Source organism: Ictalurus punctatus, chromosome 17 (genome assembly GCF_001660625.3).
Source record: "Ictalurus punctatus breed USDA103 chromosome 17, Coco_2.0, whole genome shotgun sequence".
Classification (NCBI taxonomy): Eukaryota; Metazoa; Chordata; class Actinopteri; order Siluriformes; family Ictaluridae; genus Ictalurus; species Ictalurus punctatus.
Window position 1 is genome coordinate 4,149,647 of NC_030432.2, and position 21,858 is coordinate 4,171,504.

At 41.8% G+C, this 21,858-nt stretch overlaps 1 protein-coding gene across 6 annotated transcripts; it reads left to right on the plus strand.

The window, feature by feature from the left end:
• Window positions 1-195: 195 nt before the first annotated feature.
• agfg1a (ArfGAP with FG repeats 1a) lies at window positions 196-21,806 on the plus strand. Of its 6 annotated transcripts, XM_047161166.1 has the most exons (15): window positions 430-568; window positions 2,586-2,752; window positions 8,928-9,021; window positions 12,729-12,844; window positions 13,158-13,320; window positions 13,608-13,758; window positions 14,081-14,212; window positions 14,518-14,724; window positions 14,815-14,974; window positions 15,769-15,842; window positions 17,867-17,956; window positions 18,366-18,413; window positions 20,432-20,581; window positions 20,692-20,786; window positions 20,921-21,806. In XM_047161166.1, exons 3-15 carry the CDS (start codon window positions 8,968-8,970, stop codon window positions 20,978-20,980), a joined length of 1,500 nt encoding a protein of 499 aa, XP_047017122.1. In that variant the 5' UTR covers window positions 430-568; window positions 2,586-2,752; window positions 8,928-8,967; the 3' UTR covers window positions 20,981-21,806. The 6 variants fall into 6 exon arrangements, with proteins under 6 accessions (XP_047017120.1, XP_047017121.1, XP_053543234.1 ...); XM_047161164.2 differs by lacking the exon at window positions 2,586-2,752 and having other exon boundaries at window positions 196-568; XM_047161165.2 differs by lacking the exon at window positions 2,586-2,752 and having other exon boundaries at window positions 196-568; window positions 14,084-14,212.
• Window positions 21,807-21,858: the final 52 nt, after the last annotated feature.

The following is a 21,858-nucleotide window of genomic DNA, read 5'->3' on the forward strand; positions in this document are numbered from 1 at the left end:
ATATCAAGGTGATATGAAGTAACTTGTTCAGGAATTAATTCATTTCATTTTTTTTTTATGTATTTACAGCTCCGACAAAACACTATGCATTGCGCCAGATGGTTGCTGAGGTTCTTGTGAATTAGGTCAGTCGGTTCTCTGCAGGATGGAACTCTTTTTAGGTTGCGGGGCGGTGCAAGCTTTGCGCATGCGCAGTGAGCGCGCCCTCTGGCGAGCAGAGCACGGCGTCTTGCCTACTCTCTCACTCTCCTCCGTTCCGTGAACACCGTGAGACCCTTGGAGTGAACTCCGGCTCCTGTCCTCCTCTCCCTCTCTCTATCTGAATCGCTCCCTCATTTGGGGAATAAAAAGTTTTGTTTTTTTTTCACCTCCGCGTATATAAAACTATTTCGGCTCCGACCATGGCGGCGAGTGCGAAGCGAAAACAGGAGGAGAAACACCTGAAGATGCTGAGGGAAATGACGAGTTTACTACCGAACAGAAAGTGTTTTGACTGCGACCAGCGCGGCCCGACCTACGCGAACATGACCAACGGCTCCTTCGTCTGCACCTCCTGCTCCGGTATCCTGTAAGTAGCCGCAACAACCTGGGCCGCGTCTCAAATACTCTCTCTGTCGTCTACGTAGCGCACTCGATGAGGCGCACAAACCGCTAGATCACCCCCTATGCATGTAGGGCGCCTGTGTAGGGAATAGCGGGGCATTTGGGATTCAATAAATCTGGTGTTTCTAGCACAGCCGCGAAGTTATGACCTTTTTTTCGACATTCTTTTCTTTTATTTCGACTTGACAGACATTTTCTTTACGTATCCCGAGAATGTGATTAACTATAGTAAAGGTTATTATATCCATTTTTATTCATGAAAGAGTAGGCGAGGCTGGGTTAGCTCGTGCGGCTAGCAGACGCTAACTGCAGCCTAGCTAGAACGCGATAATATTGATTACATACATATTCGTACCCCGCAGGGTTTTTTTTTTAAATTATTATTATTTATTTATTTTTAATTCTTTATTTCGGTTGTTTAGTTTTATGTGAAGAAAAGTTTGTTGGTTAACTGAATCAGTGTGCAAGCTGACTTCACCTACTTTATCTCGGCTAACTACCTGTTTGGAGGCTAACCTAGCTACGAGTTTACCGTTAACTAAACTTCACTCCAGGCCTTGAACGCTTATTCTCTACATTCTATATTGTTTCGGTGAAAAGGTATATTTTTGAAGAAATGTAGTACGCGAGGCCAAATAATAAAACCGTAAAACTAATTTAGCTTAGCTGTTTAGTGCGTGTTTGTGGAAAACCGCTAGCCAGCTCTAGAAGTTGGAACTCGTTAGCGTGCCATTAGGGTGTGTGCACGCGCGCCGTTAGCTAACCATATCACAACCTGGTGCCTAGCTCTAATCTTACTTTAAGCTAATAAATATTAACACAATTCACATTTTAGTTGATGGGCTTTACTTAGTAAATAGTAAATAATAATGTGTTAGTGTGTAACTATGCGCGAACGTCTTATAGCATGCTAGCTGAGTCAAATCTAGCTCGTGCCATATATAAGCGCTTTACGCCACAGCGCTGTTGAGTTCTCGATTCTGATTGGTCAGAAGGTGGTGTTCGGTTTACTATAGCAGTAGTAGCAGCTCTGACAATAAGTAGTTCCGGCTCTGAGGCTCATATCAATGCGCTCGTTCGGATATCGCTCATTCACGGTGACTTGTATCGCAGACGCACTATTTGTTCATATCTGATTAATTTATCAGCAGGACGTACGTAATAAACTTTCACACGTCCCCTCGGTGATAAAACTCTCATCCGGACAGCAATAAAACGATCATGGGAGTCCCTATCTATCGTTGTATTTTGGTCGTATGATCACACTCTGTTCACAGCATGGTGTCAGAAGTGGCGTCACTGCCTCTTATTGCAGTTTGGGGCGAACCAAAGTTCTGGCATTAATTTTGAAAATATGATGAAACAAAGGTGACGGAACGAAGCACCTGTGCTTCGTTTTGCAATTTGAGAAGTGACGTATTTCGGGGAGGGTCACTGATACGCATGCTACGAGACTAAATAGGGCAAGTAGCCGCAGTTGGGCATTATCTTTTTTTTCTTACGTGAGTCAATGTATGTATAGAAAATCATGGAATACCGTAATAAACGAACGTTGAGGAATAGCACACTTCAGGTGGTGGTAGTAGTAACTTCACTTTATATCAGCCTCGTCTCTTACTTGGTTTTTATAGCAGTTTCTGGAAATGGCATGATACCAGTACGTATACTAAAAATCTTCCGATGTCAATGTGATTTTTCTTTTTTTTATCCGATGTGGTGTGTTTTTTTTTTTGTTTGTTTGTTTGTTTGTTTGTTTGCTTTTGGTTGCCGATATCTGAGCCACCGTTTTGGCTCGGTGCCATCTCATGGGTGCGGTGTCTCCTCTTTGCAGAAACGTGTTTCTGTTGGCATGCGCTTGGTTTCATCATCCGTTCTTCTTTCTTTGATTTGAATTTCGAGTAATTCCCGGTTCCAGCCCGCTCAAACATTTCTCCAAGTAATTCAGTTTCCATCGCGCAAATCGAATTAATCTTCTCAATTAGCCGAAAGATTCTGACGTCACTCGTTCTGGGAAAAGTGGAACAAGCCATCTAATAAAGGGACGTGAGGAGAGTAAACAGAAACGTCGCTGGGAGCGTCGTCTGGTCTTGGTGGACGTTGCTCGCCGTGTCTCCAGATGCCTGAGCATCAGAAAGACGTCTGCGTTCCGGTGAGTTAAAGCTTCAGTCCCTGTTGTCTGAAGTAAGGAGTTTTTTTACGAGGCTACTAGATTCCGTCCTCCAGCCTGAATGTCTTAACAGCAGCCGGCCACAAATTTGAATAAACGCGTGCGTAAGATTAAAAGAAGTAAATAAATGCAGTGCAGTTACTCAGTGAAAATCCTTGTTGACTAAGAATGCGAGAGGAAGGTTAACTTGATGTTAACTTTTACAAAATGAACTTTTACAAAATGTTAAATCGCGAGTCCGAATCTTGACAACGAAGGGTGGGAGGGGCATTCTCTCTCTCTCTCCCTCTCTGTGTGTGTGTGTGTGTGTGTGTGTGTGTGTGTGTGTGTGTGTGTGTGTGTGTGTCAATCACAGCGACAGTAGCCATTCATCAGGCATCTGTCACCTTGTATGCGGAAGACGGCGTATAACAGGGCTGGGCGATATGACAAAAATATCACATGGACATTTCTACAATACACAATGTGTATCACGATTTATCATTTAACTGACAAACTGTCTGCAAAACAGTAGCAAAATAAACAAAAAAGACGTTAAACTGAGTTTGATGATACTTTTCTTTAATGCCTACAAAGATAAAAAGGCGTTAAATCGGTGGCGTTCAGTCTAGTTTAATTTGTAATTATTTAAAAAAAAAAAATTCTAAAAATACATCACCATATCAACGATGTCTCAAAAAAATGTATCGCAGAATCATTAATCACGATATCAATATTCTATTGATATATCGCCCAGCCCTAGAGGATAGTGCGTTCCTCAGAGTGTGTTAATTAAAGTGTCCTCTGGGAATCTTGTACCGTATGAATAATAATCAGATGTAGTGTTTTCTGTGCGAGTGTGCACTGTGTCTCGGGCACAGTGTAATAAGCGTCTCTGATGAAAATATTCCAGTTTGACTCTCCCAGAGGATCATGAAGATAATTGAGCTATTTGATGAATTCCAGTCTAAATGACTTTGGCCTTGTGCAGTCTGCGGCAGCTTCAGACTTACCCATAGGAACCGAGGTACCTTAAAATGGCGGCTGTTTTCAGAGTCACAGGAAACAGAATTTCCACATAATACCGAGCAGAAGCATATTAGAACATCTCGTGTTTTAAGATATTCAGGCCTGGCTTGGTTCTTCATTTCCTGTCAACATTTTCCGTGATCGTACTTCCGATACACGATGACGTGAAACATTCGTATTGAATCGTTTTGATGTTCCGGTTGTGAAATCCGCTTGTCCCGCGTTCACCCTTACGCATCGATCTTCATAAACGGGCAGCTCTGTTTAATCTCGCCCATCACTCGTGTACATTTCACCAAGTTTTTGACTCCTAACGTAAGCTAGGTCTGAAAGAACGTGTCTCGAACCATGTCGGAATGTAGTCGGGTCTCGATAAAGAAGAGAGCAAACACGAGAGTGGTTCCCTTCGTTTCTCGGATCAGAACTTTAATCCTGTCTGGGTCGTCAGATTAGTTTGAATAGTCAAATAGTCTGGTTAAGTACGCCAAATGATGTCAGTGATCTACCTGAGTTCTTTACACTTCAGAGCGTGCTTCAGTGCCAGATTTATTAGGAGCAACACTCACACACCCTCGTTCCACTGATAAACCTCCTGATGATTAAGCGTGTTTATTACAGCACACGCAACATAAATACAGTCATCAGACACGTCATTCTGTTGGTTAGGAGTAAAATGTTCTGGTCGTTATCTGCCCTACGCGAGCCGGAGTGGACACGTCGGTATGCCCCGGACCAGAGAAAAGAGAGAGAAACCTAAGCAGACATTCCTCTAGTCTACTGCTGAAGATATTTGTGCCAGTACAGAAGCAGTTCCAGCCGGAGACGTTAATCAGGACGGTTCTGGATTCTTTGACTGCTGCTTTTGATCAGTCGGTCGTCTGCACTATTTTTAGTTCCACCCGCACGTCCTGGCTCGGTTTACGCTGTACCCGGGTGAGAAGGATAACCAAACTCTGGGATTTAGGAACAGCTCACTCGGCAGTAAACGTGGAGGATAACGGCATTTCTCCCATACACATGTGTACAACAAATATAGGTGCTCACAAACGTCCAGCAATCCGGTAGTGCCTCGTTTATTTAAATAAAATAAAAAAGTTATAAATACCAAATGTTTATTAATAACAGTCAATTTTTTATTTTTCAATAAAAAAATATTTTTATTAGCTTTTATACAAATTTTATATTTTTGTATTATTTATTTAACACTAAAATAGAGAAATAAAATGATTGTACAAACTGAAAAATTAACAAAAAAAATTTTAACGTCAGCTGCTTCTGGTCAGTTTGTAATAATAAATTTTTTTTAAATGTTAAAAAATCAAATAATCATGTAGGCGAATCTCAATTTCGAGGTGTGTGTGTGTGTGTGTGTCTGTTCGTCCCTGCTTTTGTGTGCCCTCCTGCAGGAAGTGGGAGCTACATTCCACTGCATCAGCACCATGTGGTCAACTCGTGTAACAGGAAGTGGAAACAGCAGGACAGGAAGTTTAATCTCACTTGAGTGGATTTAGTGTGTGTGTGAAGCCCGAATCTCTCTCTCTATCGTTTTTATCACGAAATCGAAAAATTAAAAAGATTTTTTTTTTAAACTGATAAACTCACGCATGCTAATTTGACTTGGATGAGTGCGAGGCCATGCAGAGGGGTTCAAGCAGCAAGAGCATGAGTAAAGGGAAAAACAAAAATCCGTTTCATGCCTTAAACATATGGAAAAGAAGAGATTAAAGCACTGATGTTGGTGCGAACGTCCAACGAGGATCGCAGCCTTGACTTTGACCAGCCTTCCCACACCTTTACCTGTCATTTGAGAGGTGTTATGTTTAACTTAATAACAGTGTAGTTTTTGTTCATACAGTATTGTATGTTGTATAACCGCTATAAATAACTTGTTTTGTAGACCTGGCGGGGGGGGGGACTCACTTTTTTAACATTCCGCATCAAATTTGGTTACTGCAGAAACAACCATTTTTCACCTGTTATACCTGTAAGGCAGACAGGAAGTGCAGAGGGCCGTCTACCGTGTAATAAAACCTCTCCATATGGATTTGATTCACGGCTCTAGCCTGTGACTGAGTCAGGAGCAGAATGTCACCCGAAGGCATTGTGGTCTGATGCAATTTCCTGTTCAATCAGTGCAGCAGAATCAAAATCAGGTGATCGAAGCCGTACGAGTCTAAACCTGAACTGTACAGTATTTGCTCTGCTCTGATTCAATGACCAGCTGTTTTATGCACACGTACCAGCTGATAATAACCTCTTTTAAACTTTGTGATACTTGGTAAACTGATCTGACTGTACATGGCTCAGAAACCAAGACAAAGGAAATCACTTGAATCACATTACATGCTCTTGCTGCCAGTCTCAAGTGAGTTCCTGTTGAGAAATCCATTTCCTGTTGTATTGCTGGCAGTTTGTGAGCACGAGGCATATTCAATATCGTAGAAATGCCTTTGAGTGTTGTGATAGACAATTTTTTGTTTGTCCCACCCAACCCTAGTTCTTTTGCTTTTCTAATAAAGTTTCTGAGGCAACACCTCCTGTTTGTAGCATCGACAGAAAGCTAGCGTGTTGGTTATATTCTGTGGTGATTTTAGTAATTTTTTTACAATTATTTTTTCAATGAAAAGTTCATCGAATCTCGTTAGCATTGGGAGATATGTTACAAAGGCATGTCAGGATGTATGCTGTAGCAATTCAGTATATGTCTTAACGCCAACATAGCTGGTTGGATTTAAATTAATTTGGCTAATAGGCCTGCAGCCAGGGCCGGGATCAAGTGGTTAATGAAGATAAATTAATAAAGTTCACTTTGACTTACTAATACTAGGCAACTAAAATTGAACTGGATCACCAAAGACCTTTGTTAGACCCTTATGAACCTTTTATGAGCCCTTATAGACCGTTATGCACCCTTGTAGACCCTTGTGTACCATTTATAGACCAGTATAGACCCTTATAGATCCTTATGTGCCCTTCCAGACCCTTCTAGATCCTTGTATACTCTTATAGACCCTTACGTACCTATTGTAGACCCTTGTAGAACATTATATACCCTTAAATACCCTTCTAGATCTGTATACACTCTTCGCATATCCTTATAGACCCTTGTAGGGCAGAAAAGCTGCCAACAATTATTAAACAATGGGCTGTTGGCCAAATTGTCAGAGGAAGCAGCCAGCAGTTTTGGAGTATAAATAATTCAGCATCTGATCTAGTCTTACACAAACAGCTCTCCTGGTTCCTGCTCTTCAGTCTCATGAGCCTTTTTTCATCCTAAACCTGAACCTCCAGACTGGCAAACACGTATTGATGACCACAGGGGAAAGTACAACTGTGTTTGTGTATGTATGTGTGTGTGTGTGAGAGAGAGTGGCACTACAGTATATTTCCATACTTCTGCCCTACCTTTGCTTTTAGGACGGTTTATCTGGGCCACACACACATGCGCTCACCTGTATGTTGGAAAGTTTTGTTTTGTAGTTAATGGCAAAAATTGGCTAAAACCATATCAATGAAGACACTGACACCTGAGCCATGACAGAGGGGTCATTCATGCTCTTACACACACACACACCCCGGAGAGTCCTTTTTTTTTTTTTTTTTTTTTTTTTTTTTTTTTTTTTTTACTAGTATGACTAAATGAGCATGTTATCAGAAGGATTCCTGACACCGGTATCGTTATTGTCGCATCCCTAAGACACGCATTGCGGACACAAGAAACCCGAGGTGCCTTGCAGTCTCACCTTGTTGTCCTTGTCCCAGTTTTGTGAAATAGCAAGCTAATAACTCAGATTTCTGAGAGAACAGGGACTGCAGCTACGCTAGACTGCCGAATATAGTGTACACACACTTGCACACAGGGACCGGAGCTAATCTAATACTCGGCCCTGCAGAAGTGTAACACATCCCCTATCAAATTAACCCCTCCTGTGCTCTTTCTCACCGTGTCCCTCTTTCTCTCGACTTCCTCCCTTGTTCTGCCAGCATACACCTTCTCAATTGCTAGTGTTTGACAGAATCAGGGTGTAAAAAGCATGTTATTACATTTGTAAAACGGACACATGATCATCGGGCACTTTTACACCCATAAGTCAGTTGAAACTTGTGCCCTTGTTTCGTTTGCTGTTTGGTTTCTATCTCTACAGAAATGGAAAAACGTGCACAAACCATGTCTGTGTACATAGAAATCACTCATGGACAATAGTTAGACACTTTTTTATAAAACATGTTGTACATCACATCCAGAGTTTTTCACTTTTTTCACTGATTTCCCCCTGCTCTTGATATACACTAGATGTCCAGAGGTTTGTGGACACCTGACCTGACGTCACACCCGTATGCGCTTCTTTCTCGAACTGTTGCCACAAAGTTGGAAGCGTGCCGTTGTATAGAACGTCCCTGTACGCTGTAGCTTCACAATTTCCCTAAGAGCTAAGAGGCCCAAACCTGTTCCAGCATGACCCAAAGTGCACAAAAAGTGTGAGCTCCATGAAGACATGGTGTGTGAAGGTTGGAAGAAGTTCAAGAAGTTAAGATCTCGAGTGTCCTGCACAGAGCCCTGACCTCAGCCCTACTGACTCATCACATTTGGGATGAACTGGAGCCTCCTCACATCATCAGCGCCTGATCTCAACCTCACTAACGCTCTTGTAGCTGAATGACCACACACCCCCACAGCCACGCCCCTAAATCTAGTGGAAAGCCTTCGCAGAAGACTAGAGCGCATTATACCAGCAATCAGGTGGTGACGGTCAGGTGTCCAAGAACTTTTGGCCGTATAGTGTACCATTTATTAAACGGTTATCTCCATCTACTTCATTGATTGTTTGGTGTCGAGTTCTACTCATATTGACATTTATGTGCTCTAGACTGTCTTTCTTGTAAGCACTAGAGATGTATTCTAGTATCTGGGGCATGTGCTTTGAAATTGAGCTGAACCTCCACTCCTTTGCATAGTGGTTAACATCGAGAAACAATCAGCCCCGATTTCCACGTCAGTTTCATCACCAGGGACGGACCGTGATGGAAGCAGGACACGTTTCGTTGAGTCAAATCTCCCAATCAGATCGTCATCCTTTCGGTTCGTCTGCTAACAGTTTAACTACGCAGGTCTGTCATAACAACACTCTGGCTCTCTGTCTCTCTTTAGGCGAGGTTTGAACCCTCCCCACAGAGTGAAGTCCATCTCCATGACAACCTTCACGCAACAGGAAATAGAATTTCTACAGAAGCATGGAAATGAGGTAACGTTGAATCCGGGTGAATAACGCCACATCAGTACAACATTTGAATATCTAACAGGTGATCCGGTTATATCCTGTGTAGGGCTGCAACTAACGATTATTTTCATAATCGATTATTATCTATTTTATCGATTAGTTGTTGCATCTCTAATCCTGTGTTTACGTTCTCAGTAAAACGGGTTCAAGTGCTCCAAACAACTTCCTGTTTACCAACACGGGTCTTGATGATGAGACAAGCGAATACAGTGATTTTACACGTGTCAGGTTTTTCTTCGTGATGAGTAAACAGCTAAAAATTAGTCAGTTGGTCAGCAGTTCATGATGCACGATACAATATACAGAGAATTGTCCTGAGTTTGATTGAGTAAAACTTTCAGACTAGGAAGAGCCGAAGAAAACGCCCCTCGAATCGGAAATTCCTACTCGGAAAGTCAAGACGGTGTCCCGAGTTTGGCGCACGACATGATCAACACGGATGCTCGAGCGCTTCTTTACTTTTAATACGAGTTGCTGTGTAAGTAGATCCAGAGATCTTCACTCGTTAAATCTACAACAGCGACTGTATGATTTTCTGTTTCGAGGAAAAAAACATACATATCGTTCATCACTAACATTAACTGGATAGATGGTTGCTAACAAAAACAACAAACCTCCATGTGTGTCCAGTTTTGTGTCTCAAAGTGCGACTTCCTGCTCAGGTACCAAAATTGATACTCTGATTTTAATCACAATGTCTCAGACCTTTTATACTGTTAGAATTGTTGTGTTTTTTCAGCTAGATTAAAAAATTTCTCAGTCAAATCAGGCAAAGTGACTGCCTCAAATTCTGACACACTAGTTCTGTAAAAGGAACGATCAGATTACCTTAACCAAGCGCGATACGCATCGCAATGACTAGAACACAGGGGTAGTTAGTATATTTCTGTGAATAATTGAGGATTAAACCACGATGACATGCTGTTACGGGAAAATAATCAGCGACAGAGTGGTTTTAGTATTACCGCCTTGGAGTGGATTATTTTTCTTATAGCAGCACGTCACAAAGTGTTTTATTCCTCTTATACCCCTGTGATTTGCTAACAATTATAACATTTAGAGGTAGTGGATTTTAGCAATACCGATAACCAGGTTGGGCGGTACTAGGTTGCAGATAACCAATTAGTTTTTAAAATTTCATACTGATCGAAAACACAACACTCAAATTAAAATATTTCTGGAAATGTAACTATTCAACTAATACAACTTGTTTACAAAAATGTACTGTAGTTTAAAAAAAGTATATAAATATTAATATATATACTGACTATTAATAATTAAAGTGAATAAAAGATATGCATCCAAACTGAACCAAAAAGTAACACTCCAAATAACACATTTGGACATGGAGATGTCCAAAATGAATTTAAAAAAAAAAAACTTCAAATATCACAACAAAATTAGTCAGTGATGGGGTTTTGGTATCTCGCCTCTAGAGGCCGCTCTCGTGCTGTATGATGACCGTGGACCCTTCTTAGCCGCTCCTGCACCAGACGCTACCGGTAAAAACTACCGGTGTGGATTTTTCCGATAACCGATCGATCAATCGACCTCTAATGAGCATGTCGTGCTTTTTAACCATTTATAGTTGTATTTAAAGCTGTGGAATGTCCGTGAGACATCATAGCAGCAATAAACAGTCGTTCCCTCACTGGCCTCACTTTTTTTCCCCCCTTGACTCCCTGCCTCATGAAGTTTGAAGATAGTCGTGTTCTTGAGAAACCAGAAAGTGCAAATGTCATCTGTCCTGAAGACCCCGTGGTGGAAAAGTGAAAAGCATTAAACTGGCACTGGAGACTCCTTCCACAAATGATATACATAGCAGAAACCTTATAGAAGACTTCACCATATCAATAATTGTTTTTTTTTTTTTATGTTACATAATACATCCCGAAGTTAAATGTACACACACACATGATGTGATCTTTCTTTACTTTTCTGCCACTTGCTGCACCATGCCTCTGGCAGTCTATAGAGAACAGCACACAGTGTTCTGACTTTTGGCTGAAAAACTAAAGGATTACAGAAAGTTCTGCTTTGTTGTTCCTGTCCTCTTTCCCAACTCTCGTCTTCATCATCAGGGTGGTTTGGAAGACGTGCCACACCCAAGCGAGCATTTTTCTCACGTATAACTGTAACGAAATGTAGTGAGCCAGCTGCTCTTAGGGAACGGATAAAATTTCACACAATTTTTATGACACTTTTTTTTTTTTTTTTTTTTTTTTTACCCGCATAAAATTCCACAGTTGGAGCTGAAGCGTGTGAAAGTGGTTTTAAAGCGAAGGTGTAATAAACGTGATGGTGGTATCGGTGCTGTCTGTAGCTCTGTGCTGAAAACTTGCTGACTCCTACATATGGGTTTTATTTTCCTTTTTTTGTTTTCTCTCTCTCTCTCTCTCTCTCTCTCTCTCTCTCTCTCTCTGCCTAGTCTTGTAACTTCATTTTATTTCTTACTCTTTTTTCTTTTCTTTCCGCTTTCCTGCCATCTCACAGTTTTGGCCTGCTTTCCGTACTCCAGGTACCTTGTAGCAGATTTCATGTCCGGGTTATCAGGTTGTTATTCGTAGTGGAACAAGTAGGTTTCAAAACCAGAACTAGTTTGAATTCCAGTAAAATAATGAGCTGTTTTGAGTGTTATACTTCCTGGGTTTCTCTTCACATCCCTAATGTGTGACTGCTCACCCTTTACATAATAAACAGCTTCAACACTTTCGAAAGAGCGCGAGTGTGTGTGTGTGTGTCACTGTGTGTGACTGACTTCATTGATCTTCTCTAAATGGTGTCAGTGTTTGTCACTGTGTGAGGTCTCTGTGTTAACGTTTAGACAGAGCCATCAATATAGTCCAGTTTTATAGCTGCTTCTTGTATTAGTTCTTGTATCATCTGTGTCTCTGCCATGGTGTTTTTTCTTTTTTTCTTTTCTTTTTTTAAATGAGAATTTACATGCAGTACCTATTAGCAGCTCAGTCACAGGGACTTGTATGGGTTACACTCCACATAATCTAAAGATAAAAATAATAAATCTTGCTCAACAGTTGATATTATGAAGTGTTCTGTAAGGAGATGTTTCTCTAACGTTTATGGAATGAGTCTCCAGTATCAGGAAAGTGTTCGGGACAGAGGCGTTTATGCTTTCTGGTTTCTCAGTAAAATGACAAGCTGTGTGTTTAGAGAGGGAGAGAGAGACTGAGGGAACTACTGTTTAACGTAAGTGAGAACACAGGAACAGGAACCTGTTCCATATCGTTAAATCACTAAAAAGCATGACGTGTTTGTTGTTAATCATTTTAATTGTTGGCAAATCACAAGGATGTAAGCAGAATAACGGGCTTCAGACCTCACTGTTGCAATGAATATAAGACACGTGTTACTTTACGCAGCGCTGAAACGAAACTTCTAGACTGCTCAGTTTCCGTAACTCCTTCTTTTCTTTTTTTCTTTTTTTTAACTACAGTACTATTACAGTATATGAGTATGCTTAAGGAGTGGGATGTGAATAAAACTTGCTGTAACAAGAAAAGGGTTATTTTGCTGACGAACACACAAGTTTTTGAGATGAAGATCAGTCTGGTGATGTCAGCAGGTAATGAATACCTTAACTGGCTCGTCCCCCCTCCTGTCTCCTGCGGTGTTATAAACAAATACATTATTTTCTTCTTCACTTTCTGTAGGTGTGCAAACAGATATGGCTGGGCCTCTACGACGACAGAAGCTCGGCTGTGCCCGACTTCAGGGAACCGCAGAAAGTCAAAGAGTTCCTCCAGGAAAAATACGAGAAGAAGCGATGGTGAGCCAGATGGTTCATGACGTTTCTTACGTGCAGAGTTGAGGCTTTATAGTGATTTTACTGTATATACCAATATACAGTGAGGGGAAAAAAGTATTTGATCCCCTGCTGATTTTGTACGTTTGCCCACTGACAAAGAAATTATCATTCTATAATTTTAATGGTAGATTTATTTGAACAGTGAGTGACAGAATAACAACAAGAAAAATCCAGAAAAACGCACGTCAAAAATGTTATAAATTGCACCAGGTGTGATTTAAACGGATCCGAGATACCGGAGTATCTTTGACATTATTCCGTCTTTTGCTCTCAGGTATATTCCTCCAGACCAAGCCAAGGTGGTAGCCTCAGTCCATGCCTCGATGTCGGGCTCCTCCGCCAGCAGCACGAGCAGCACTCCGGAAGTGCGGCCGTTGAAAACCCTGCTGGGAGATTCAGCGCCTGCTCTACACCTGAGCAGAAACACACCCAGCCAGGTACAAACACAGCCCTCTGGGAGATGCATGACAACTGTGTATGGCTGTGTTTACACTGAGCTTACAACAAATGTCACTTAAATTGGTCATTTTAGCTCTTCCCAAGCCCCAAGCATTGGGAATGAATATGATCTGATTAAACATAACACTGGTTCATTTATATATAAAATGTCTTTGTTGTCCCTCCCTGTTCATTGTAATCTCCTGGCTCTGTCTGAATAGTTTTTTTTGTTTGTTTGTTTTGTTTTGTTTTTTTTAAATACACCTGCGTGTTTTGTCCCTCTCAGTCCCCTGTAGTGTCACGTGTTCAGTTGAGCCATCAGGACAGGAAGTTCGATCTGCTCAGCGATCTGGGGGGAGACATCTTTGCCGCTCCGGCGTCACAGTCTGCGGGCAGTTCCGGCTTCGCCAACTTTGCCAATTTCAACAGCCATCCAGGTAAACTTTGTCTCCTGTAAGAGTATTTTTGAGGGGAAAACAGGACTTACCTCGACATACGCGAGAGAGAGCGAGAGCACTTGTAAGTCGAGAGAAACGGTCTGGACGGGTCCTGGAACACAACCTCCTCATAGGAATCACGGTTCTGTCAGAGCGTTGGTTATTTTATCGTGTGTTCTGTTTTAGTGGAGATCCCGTGACTTTCAGTTCGTCGTTTCGTCTTTCATAACATCTCATGACGATTTGTGTGAGTTTTATTACACCATCTTCCGTCTCACATTTCTCATCCCATTTGTTTGTGTGTGTGTGTTGTGGCCTCCAGCAGCACAGAATGCTAACGCTAGCACAGATTTTGCAAATTTCGATGCGTTCGGGAGTTCTGCCGCCGCCACCGTGCCGAGTGCTGCTGCGTTTCCCTCTGCCCCACAAGCACCATTTCAGCCTGCACAAACAGGTACACACACACTGTTCATTTTCATGATCGTTCATCTGAACACTTATTTCCTCAATTTGGAGTTTTATTACCTGCAAACAGCTCCTCCTATACCTTCACAGGTACTCCCCTAGGATACAGTTTGTCCAGGGTTCAGATTCGTTATCATGCTTTGCAACGCATGTGGTGGAAAAGTGTGTGTGTGTGCGCGCTGTTTTGTTGGATTTTTCATTCTCACCGACTCGTGAGAAACGAATAATCTGAAGAACGTTCTCCATCACCTGACCCTGTCCCCGTTCTTTGTTTCACCATGTCCTCCCCAACAGGTGGCTCAGCAGGACTGGCCAACGCCAACTTTGCCAACTTTGACAACTTCCCCAAGTCTTGCAGTGCCGACTTTGCCACGTACGGCTCCACCCAGGCCAACTGCTCTGGGGGTGGGGCTAAGGCAGATGGAGGAGCTGTACCTGCTGACAGGTACGCTGCGCTTGCTGACCTGGACAACATCTTCAGCTCTGGCAAAACTGACCAAGGTACTCCTCAATCACACACACACACACACCCCACACGAATCAAATACCACTCACTGTTTAACGGTGATGTTTGTTTTGGTTCTCTTGTAGGTTCGAGCTCGGATCCTCCCTCTGCAGGTGTGGGTCCGCCCCCTCCTCAGGCAGCCATGTTGGGGGGCGATCGCTACGCTGCACTGGCTGCGCTAGACACCGGCTTCAGCATTCCAGCCCCCAGCAACAGCAGCTTTGGCACTGTCACCAGTACCCCGGGGTAAATACCACCTGCTAAACCACACCCCATACTGGTATATTCCGATAAGATTCTTTGCGCGTTTAAGTGCCCGAGAACTGATGTGCAGAACCGATATTTATGTATTGTTTTAAACACACACAAACACCACTAAACCGTTTTAACGTCCTCCTCGCATACAAAACAACTTACTTATACACTTATTTATATAAATGGAGAGGTCTGGAAGAGTGCAAAAAAAAGTGCACTGTTACTAAGGTGTTTTATTTATTTATTTTATGTATTTATTTATTTTTAAATAAAAGCTTAGATGAGGTAATTTGTGCATTAACGCTGTTATGGCGGTCCTGCATGCAATTCTCAAAACGGCCACAAGATGGTGCCATTTATCGGTGGATCCGATATAGCAAAACCGATAACTCATTATGGAAAAACACGCAAGTATCGGGGAAACTATCGGTAAAACCGGTGATCATTTGGTCTCTAGAGAAGTTTATGCGTAAATCCCAGGAGATCAGCAGTTTCTGACCCAACTCGTCCGGCTCCAACAACTGTCGACGAGATCGTATTTTTCCTCATTCTGATGTTTGATGTGAAGCTCTTCACTTGTGTTTATAAGGCGTGCCTAATAAAGTGATCAGTTAGTGTATATTAACAAAAGCTGTTCTATCTGAAGGGCTTTGCTGATGAAATGTATTGTATTTTATGCCATTGTTTTTGCAGTTTAAAAAATGAGACCACGCCCAGGATACCCAAATACGCTACACATCTAGATATGTTGTTACTCATCTTGTTTTCCCTTTCTCCCCCTTTAGGGCTGTGTTTGGAGCTCCTCCTGGAGTATCTGCACCACAATCTCAGCAGGCGGTGCTGCCCCAGGGTTTCGGAGGTAAACACTGACATGTCACTGTCTCTAAAACACCTTGTATGCTATCACCTTCAAAGTTTCTAGTATCTCCGTTTTAATATTATGGATTTGTCCATTTGTTTAAATTATGTATTGTGTATTCTGAGCCACCAGAGTAGACGAGAAGCACATGGTTGCTGTGGTTATTGTGTGTTCGTACATGCCGAGACCTTTCATTTCAGTTCGCCCTGCATAAATACCGTTGTCATAGAGCTATCTCGAAAAGCTATACTGAAAAGTAACCAGACCAACCCACATGATCATAAATGTTAGGATTATTTTTAATACCTGGATGCGAATCATTTGCATTCGGCGACTGCCTGAAGTCTGGAACCCATGGACATCACCAAATGCTCAAGGGAGTTTTCTCTCTTGAGATACATCTGCCTTCAGGAAACCCAGAGCAGGTGCCCTGTGACTCTTGACTAACGCACACGAGGAGGAGATAGCTCTTGTGGTGTATAATAGAGGTGCGGGGCTTCCAGTCCACCGCAACATTTGGTCAGCCTTTTGAGAAGACAAAGGCACCCCTCTTTACATAAGGGGCGGGGGCGGGGGGGGGTCTTCTCAACCACCACTAGTGTGCATCATCCACCTGGATGATGCGACGGCAGCCATAGTGCACCAGAACGCCCACCACACACCAGCTATTAGTGGAGAGGAGAGAGTGATCGTCAATTCAGAGATGGAGATTATTTGGAGGCCATGATGGAGAAGGGCCAATGGGGGAGTTTTGGCAGGGTTATACCCCCTACTCTTTACCATAAAGTGTCCTGGGATTTATAATAGGATTTAGTCAGGACCTCGGTTTAGCGTCTCATCCGAAAGACCGTGCTGTTTTCACAGTATAATGTCCCTATCACTATTCTGGGGCGTTAGGACCCACACACATGACAGGGTGAGCGCCCCCTGTTGGCCTCACTAATACTGCTTCCAGCAGCAACCTTAGTTTTCCCCAGGAGGTCAAACTAGGCAAGAATTGCAGGGAGTTATGGCTCTAGCACACCATTCGTGGAACAGCCTCTGCCTAAGGGCATACTAAAGGCTCTTGTGTTCAGAAGTGTTTTCTTGGCTGCTTGGTCATTCCATGGTTGATTCATTCCAAAGGGTCAAGCCCACAGGCACAGCATGACTGGAAATCTGCTTAATCCTTGGGTAACACATTGGGATGTCTGGTGTTCTCTATGACTCGATTTTCACGCTGTTTACGTGGCACGTTTTGGTGTTAAGGAGCTCTTTTCTAAGTGCTGTAATGTCCGAGAGGAACGGCCTTCTCTTTGGTCAGCGTACATAGAGGCCACTCGGACACATAAAGCAGTATGCAGTGTAGCCTTTGGCCATCAGGGGCATGCATATTGAAAACACCTTAAACATCAGTGTTCTTGGCCAAGAAGACATGAAAATAGTCATCAAGCAGATCCAGTGACACGAAACAGTAAGAATTCCATTCTACACATAGAAAAGACAAGGAAGTTTGCTGAGCACAGCCTTTTGTTTTGATCCATGGGGTCTACCTAATGGCTCAGCTATTAGGATGTTTTTGACCTGGAAGACTCCCCCAGACACACCTGTGGAGATTGCATCTCTGATGAGAAACATTCAGGATGACTAGTTAGAGGGTTCCATCATCAAGTTCAGCTGGGAAAGATGGCTAAAAGAGGAAAAGAACTAGAGAACAGCAATGAATGTGATGGATAATGAGACTAGGAAAGCTAACCGCTGAAAGGCGTTCACAAAGCGTCCGCGGCGTATAAAAATACCCACGCTTGGATAAGTTGCTGTATTGTGGACGTATGATCTAACTTGTAAAATAAAGTAAAAAGAAAATGACAGATAGTTGTATAGTATTTCTAAATACTAAGTGTTATGCATCACTTTGTTGGAAGGTCTTGGAATGCATGCACACATGCACAAGAAGGTATTTTAAGTGATTGTCAATGTCCTCAATGTCTTTTTTTTTTTTTTTTTTTTCTTCCTTTCTTTCTTTTTTCCCCCTGTCTGTTAAGGCCCATCGACGAATCCCTTTGTATCGACTGGTATACCACAAGCTGCTCCGCCCTCAAATCCGTTTCAGGCCAATGGGAGACCAGCAGCAGGTAATATCGGATTCCTGGATGGGATTTTCTCTCTTACTCGAGGAAAGACAAAATGTTTAATTTAGTTCTGCTTTTTATATATATATATATATATATATATATATATATATATATAAATGTGTGTGTATGTATATGTATAATACTGTCTGAGCGCACACTCACAACCAGACCACATGTCCATGTGAGGGGGTAGCTTGAGTAGGACAGCAGTAGCTCTGGGTGTTATCAGTTATTCAGGCCACCAGAAGGCATTGCAGGAACCTGCACTGGGTCACACACACATGTCTATATATACACATTACAAAATTCAGTATATTTAATTTTCGCCATTCAGGATATTTATTAGTAGTATTAGTGTGTGCAATACAGAGTCAGATGTGTCTGTCTGTGTTTTTGCCATGTGGTACAGAGCTCTCAGGAGTTTTTCAGGCCCAAGGCTACCCTGCAGCTTATTTCGGTATGGTCTTCCTCTTTCCCAGTCTGCATCCTGAGTGCTGAGCTACTGATCTTTTTGAATTTTGGCCTGAAGCATCCCGCTGCTGTGTGCTCGTACCTCAATAATACACACAACAGTCCTTGGCATATAAGTGTATGAGCAACTCCAGAGTCATTGCAGAATTTTCTAAATCATGCAGTAACCATGAATACAAAACCTTCATTATTAGAAACAAAAGCTTATCCACTACTATATGTTAATACATAAAATATGTGTGGAAGCCTGGGAAAACTTTTTTTTTCCCCTTTGTGTTTATTCTACTGTATGTCTGTTTGCGTTTTGCATGAATATCAATCACAATTTCAATTCTGCTCACCCCCAAAAGTGAGAAGAGAGACAGACTTCATTTGAAATTCCACTGAAAGATGCCCCAACTACCTCTACATTTATAACCTAATCAACTAATAAAACATTACTGTAAAATAGGGAAGAATTCAAAATTTACACAGAGAACCGAGTTTTCACTTCATCACCACTTCACTCGAGTATTCACACTAACTCCAGTGGAGACGGAACCGCGATTAATTCAGTCACTTCTGATTTGTTGGCTAAGTTTATAATTTGTGTCTTTTATTTGGTCATATAAGTGTTCTTAAATCTTTCCCTATTGTTGTATGTACAGTGTGTGTAAACGCTCTTAATGTTTTCAAATCATGTAACTCTAAAATCATGATGAAACTCTGAAGAAAAAAAATCACAAAGTAGTGAGGATTTGGGCGTCTTTATGCAGACTGATCAGTAGAGATCGACCGATCGATTGTTTTTAACTGATCGCTGGAACTGTCTGTTATTGACAAATATCCACAGCGATAGTTTTTCTCCATCCGGTGGGAAGCTGAGAAGAGTCCGCCCTCATTATACAGTACGAGAGCGGCCTCTAGAGGCGAAATAAAAACCATCGCTGACTAATTTTGTCGCATTATTTGAAGTGTTTTTTGATTCAATTTGGACGTCTCTTTTTTCCAAATAAACAAAAATAGTGTTACGTTTTGCTTCAGTTTTGATGCGCATCTTTTATTTGCTTTCATATTTTTTTTAGTTAAAAAATATATATATATATATATATATATATATATATATATATATATATATACACTTATTTCATTAAAAAAAAAAGTACAGCACATTTTTATGGTATGGTCAGTACTGTTTATTTTTGTAATAAAGTTCAGCAATATTTTAATTGGAGTGTTGTCATTCAGTATCAGTTTTTAAAACTATCACATGATTATTCGGTTATCGGTTAAATCCAGTCACACTCGACCTCTAGCAATTACATTTACCACATTTGTTCAACTCTACTCAGTGCTACTTGGACATGATTTTCGCAAACAGAAAGCCAATGACCGTTTAGAAAGCAGCCTCAATAAAAACAATTCCACACCATTTTGCTTAGTACAGATAGAATTGATAAAATATATTAAGGCTGAAAAACGCACCCCCCCCCCCCCCCCCCCCCCCCCACCCCTCTGTCATTTTTCCACAAATCAGCCACAGTGACATCCGATGGGTTTTCCCAGACCACCTCACATATATGTTTTTAATGGGGATTTTCCACATCCAGCCAACAGAAGACATTTGATTTATTTTTATTTCCCCATTTCATTTCTGAAAGCCTAGGTCAGCAATAAATAAATACATAGGAAAAAATGCAATCTGCTCTGGTTTAGCGAAAACAAACTCCTTCATGCTGCACGATTTCCACTTAGTTGAAGTCAGACACCCGTTAGGGCTGGTTTTCCACAGATTATACCTAACTATAGATTCTAGACGAACCTTTCCCATATCAATCACTCTACACGTGTACAGAATTGGGATTAACCTGACTGGAAAACCAGCCTGTGGTGTGTTAATGCAGTGTGTATACAGGCTGCTGTGGAACACGGAAATGGTCAAAATGATTAGGATACTGGATGTTTGATGCTGTGTTTCTAGATGTGGCATGTTCTGTGTGTGATGATTGTTCTCTGTTGTCACAGCCTCGTTCGGTCCCGGCTCTATGAGCATGCCTGCTGGCTTTAGTAACACGCCTGCCTACAACCTCCCCACAAGCTTCAGCGGAAACTTCCAGCAGGCTTTTCCTGGGCAGGGCTTCCCTCAGCCGCAGGCCTACGCTCAGCAACCTAATGGTACAGAGGGGGAATCTGGTTTTGCTATTATTATTATTATTATTATTATTATTATTATTATTATTATTATCATCATCAACGGTAGTAGTAGTAAAACTTTGTGTGTGTAGGTGGAGGTTTTGCTGCATTTGGTCAAGGCAAAGCTGCTGTAGCTCAATTTGGACAGAACATGGTAGCACCTGGAGTCACTAATAACCCATTTTTGGTCTGTACTGCTTTTAATCATTGCTTATGCTTACTATATTTACTGTTTTTCCTACTGAGTAGACAACCTGCAGTACTTGGATACTGTGTGGTGGTGGTGCATGCCTAAATTATCGTGTCTGTGTGTCTCTTCAGGCTGGAGCACCAGTGGCACAGTACCCTGCAGGAAGTTCCTCCACGAACCCTTTCTTATAGCACCCCCACTCTGAACAACCCCCTGGCGGCGTGAGACACTCGCTCGCACCTCTTGCACTGTTTTGTTGTTCCAAGTAGCTTTAAAGACATGTTTCTAAAGACTTTTTTTATCATGTTAGTACAAATGACAACGTTGCACCTAACAAAGGGTGTCACGTAAGACGATGATCCGTCTGTAAACAACCGAAAACACAAAACAAGGTATCGGGGTGCCTACAGGAAGGGGCTCGTTTCCTTCTTTCCTTTGCTGAATCTGTGAAATTTTCCGGCCTGGGAATAATGATCCGTTTGAGCTAAGTTATTTCAAAGTGGTCCTGTGCATTTTAATGCTGCGCTCCTATACACATCTATTTTCTCAGAAAGGGGCAGAAATTTAGCTCGTGTGCATATCAGTATTTATATCTTAATCTCACACGTACACATACACAAAACTTCAACTTCCTGTCCGTCAGAACGATCTGCTTAATGCCCGTACACTTAAAGGATAACTAGAGGAGAGAAAGAGAGGGAGAGCGCGAGAGACTCTACCAAAGAAGAGCATCTCTGCAATCTTTGCTATTTTTTTTTTCTTTTCTTTTTTTTCTTTTCATATTTTTCATCATCTTACTTGGTGGCTGTAAGGAGTTTCAGACTGGCATCACTCCCAGACTCTCACCTGGACAGGTGCTATACAGAAGCTCCTAAACTCATACCACTTAAGTCAAATGTTACATGAATTTAAGTTAATGTATGTACATGTTTGTGTGTGTGCGCGCGCGTGCGTGTGTATGTGTATACACATACATATATAAATATATATATATTAAAATTAATTTTAATTAAGAAACACCATAGTGCATTTCTTTTTACTGTCCTGGGGATCGAACCTCGACACACCT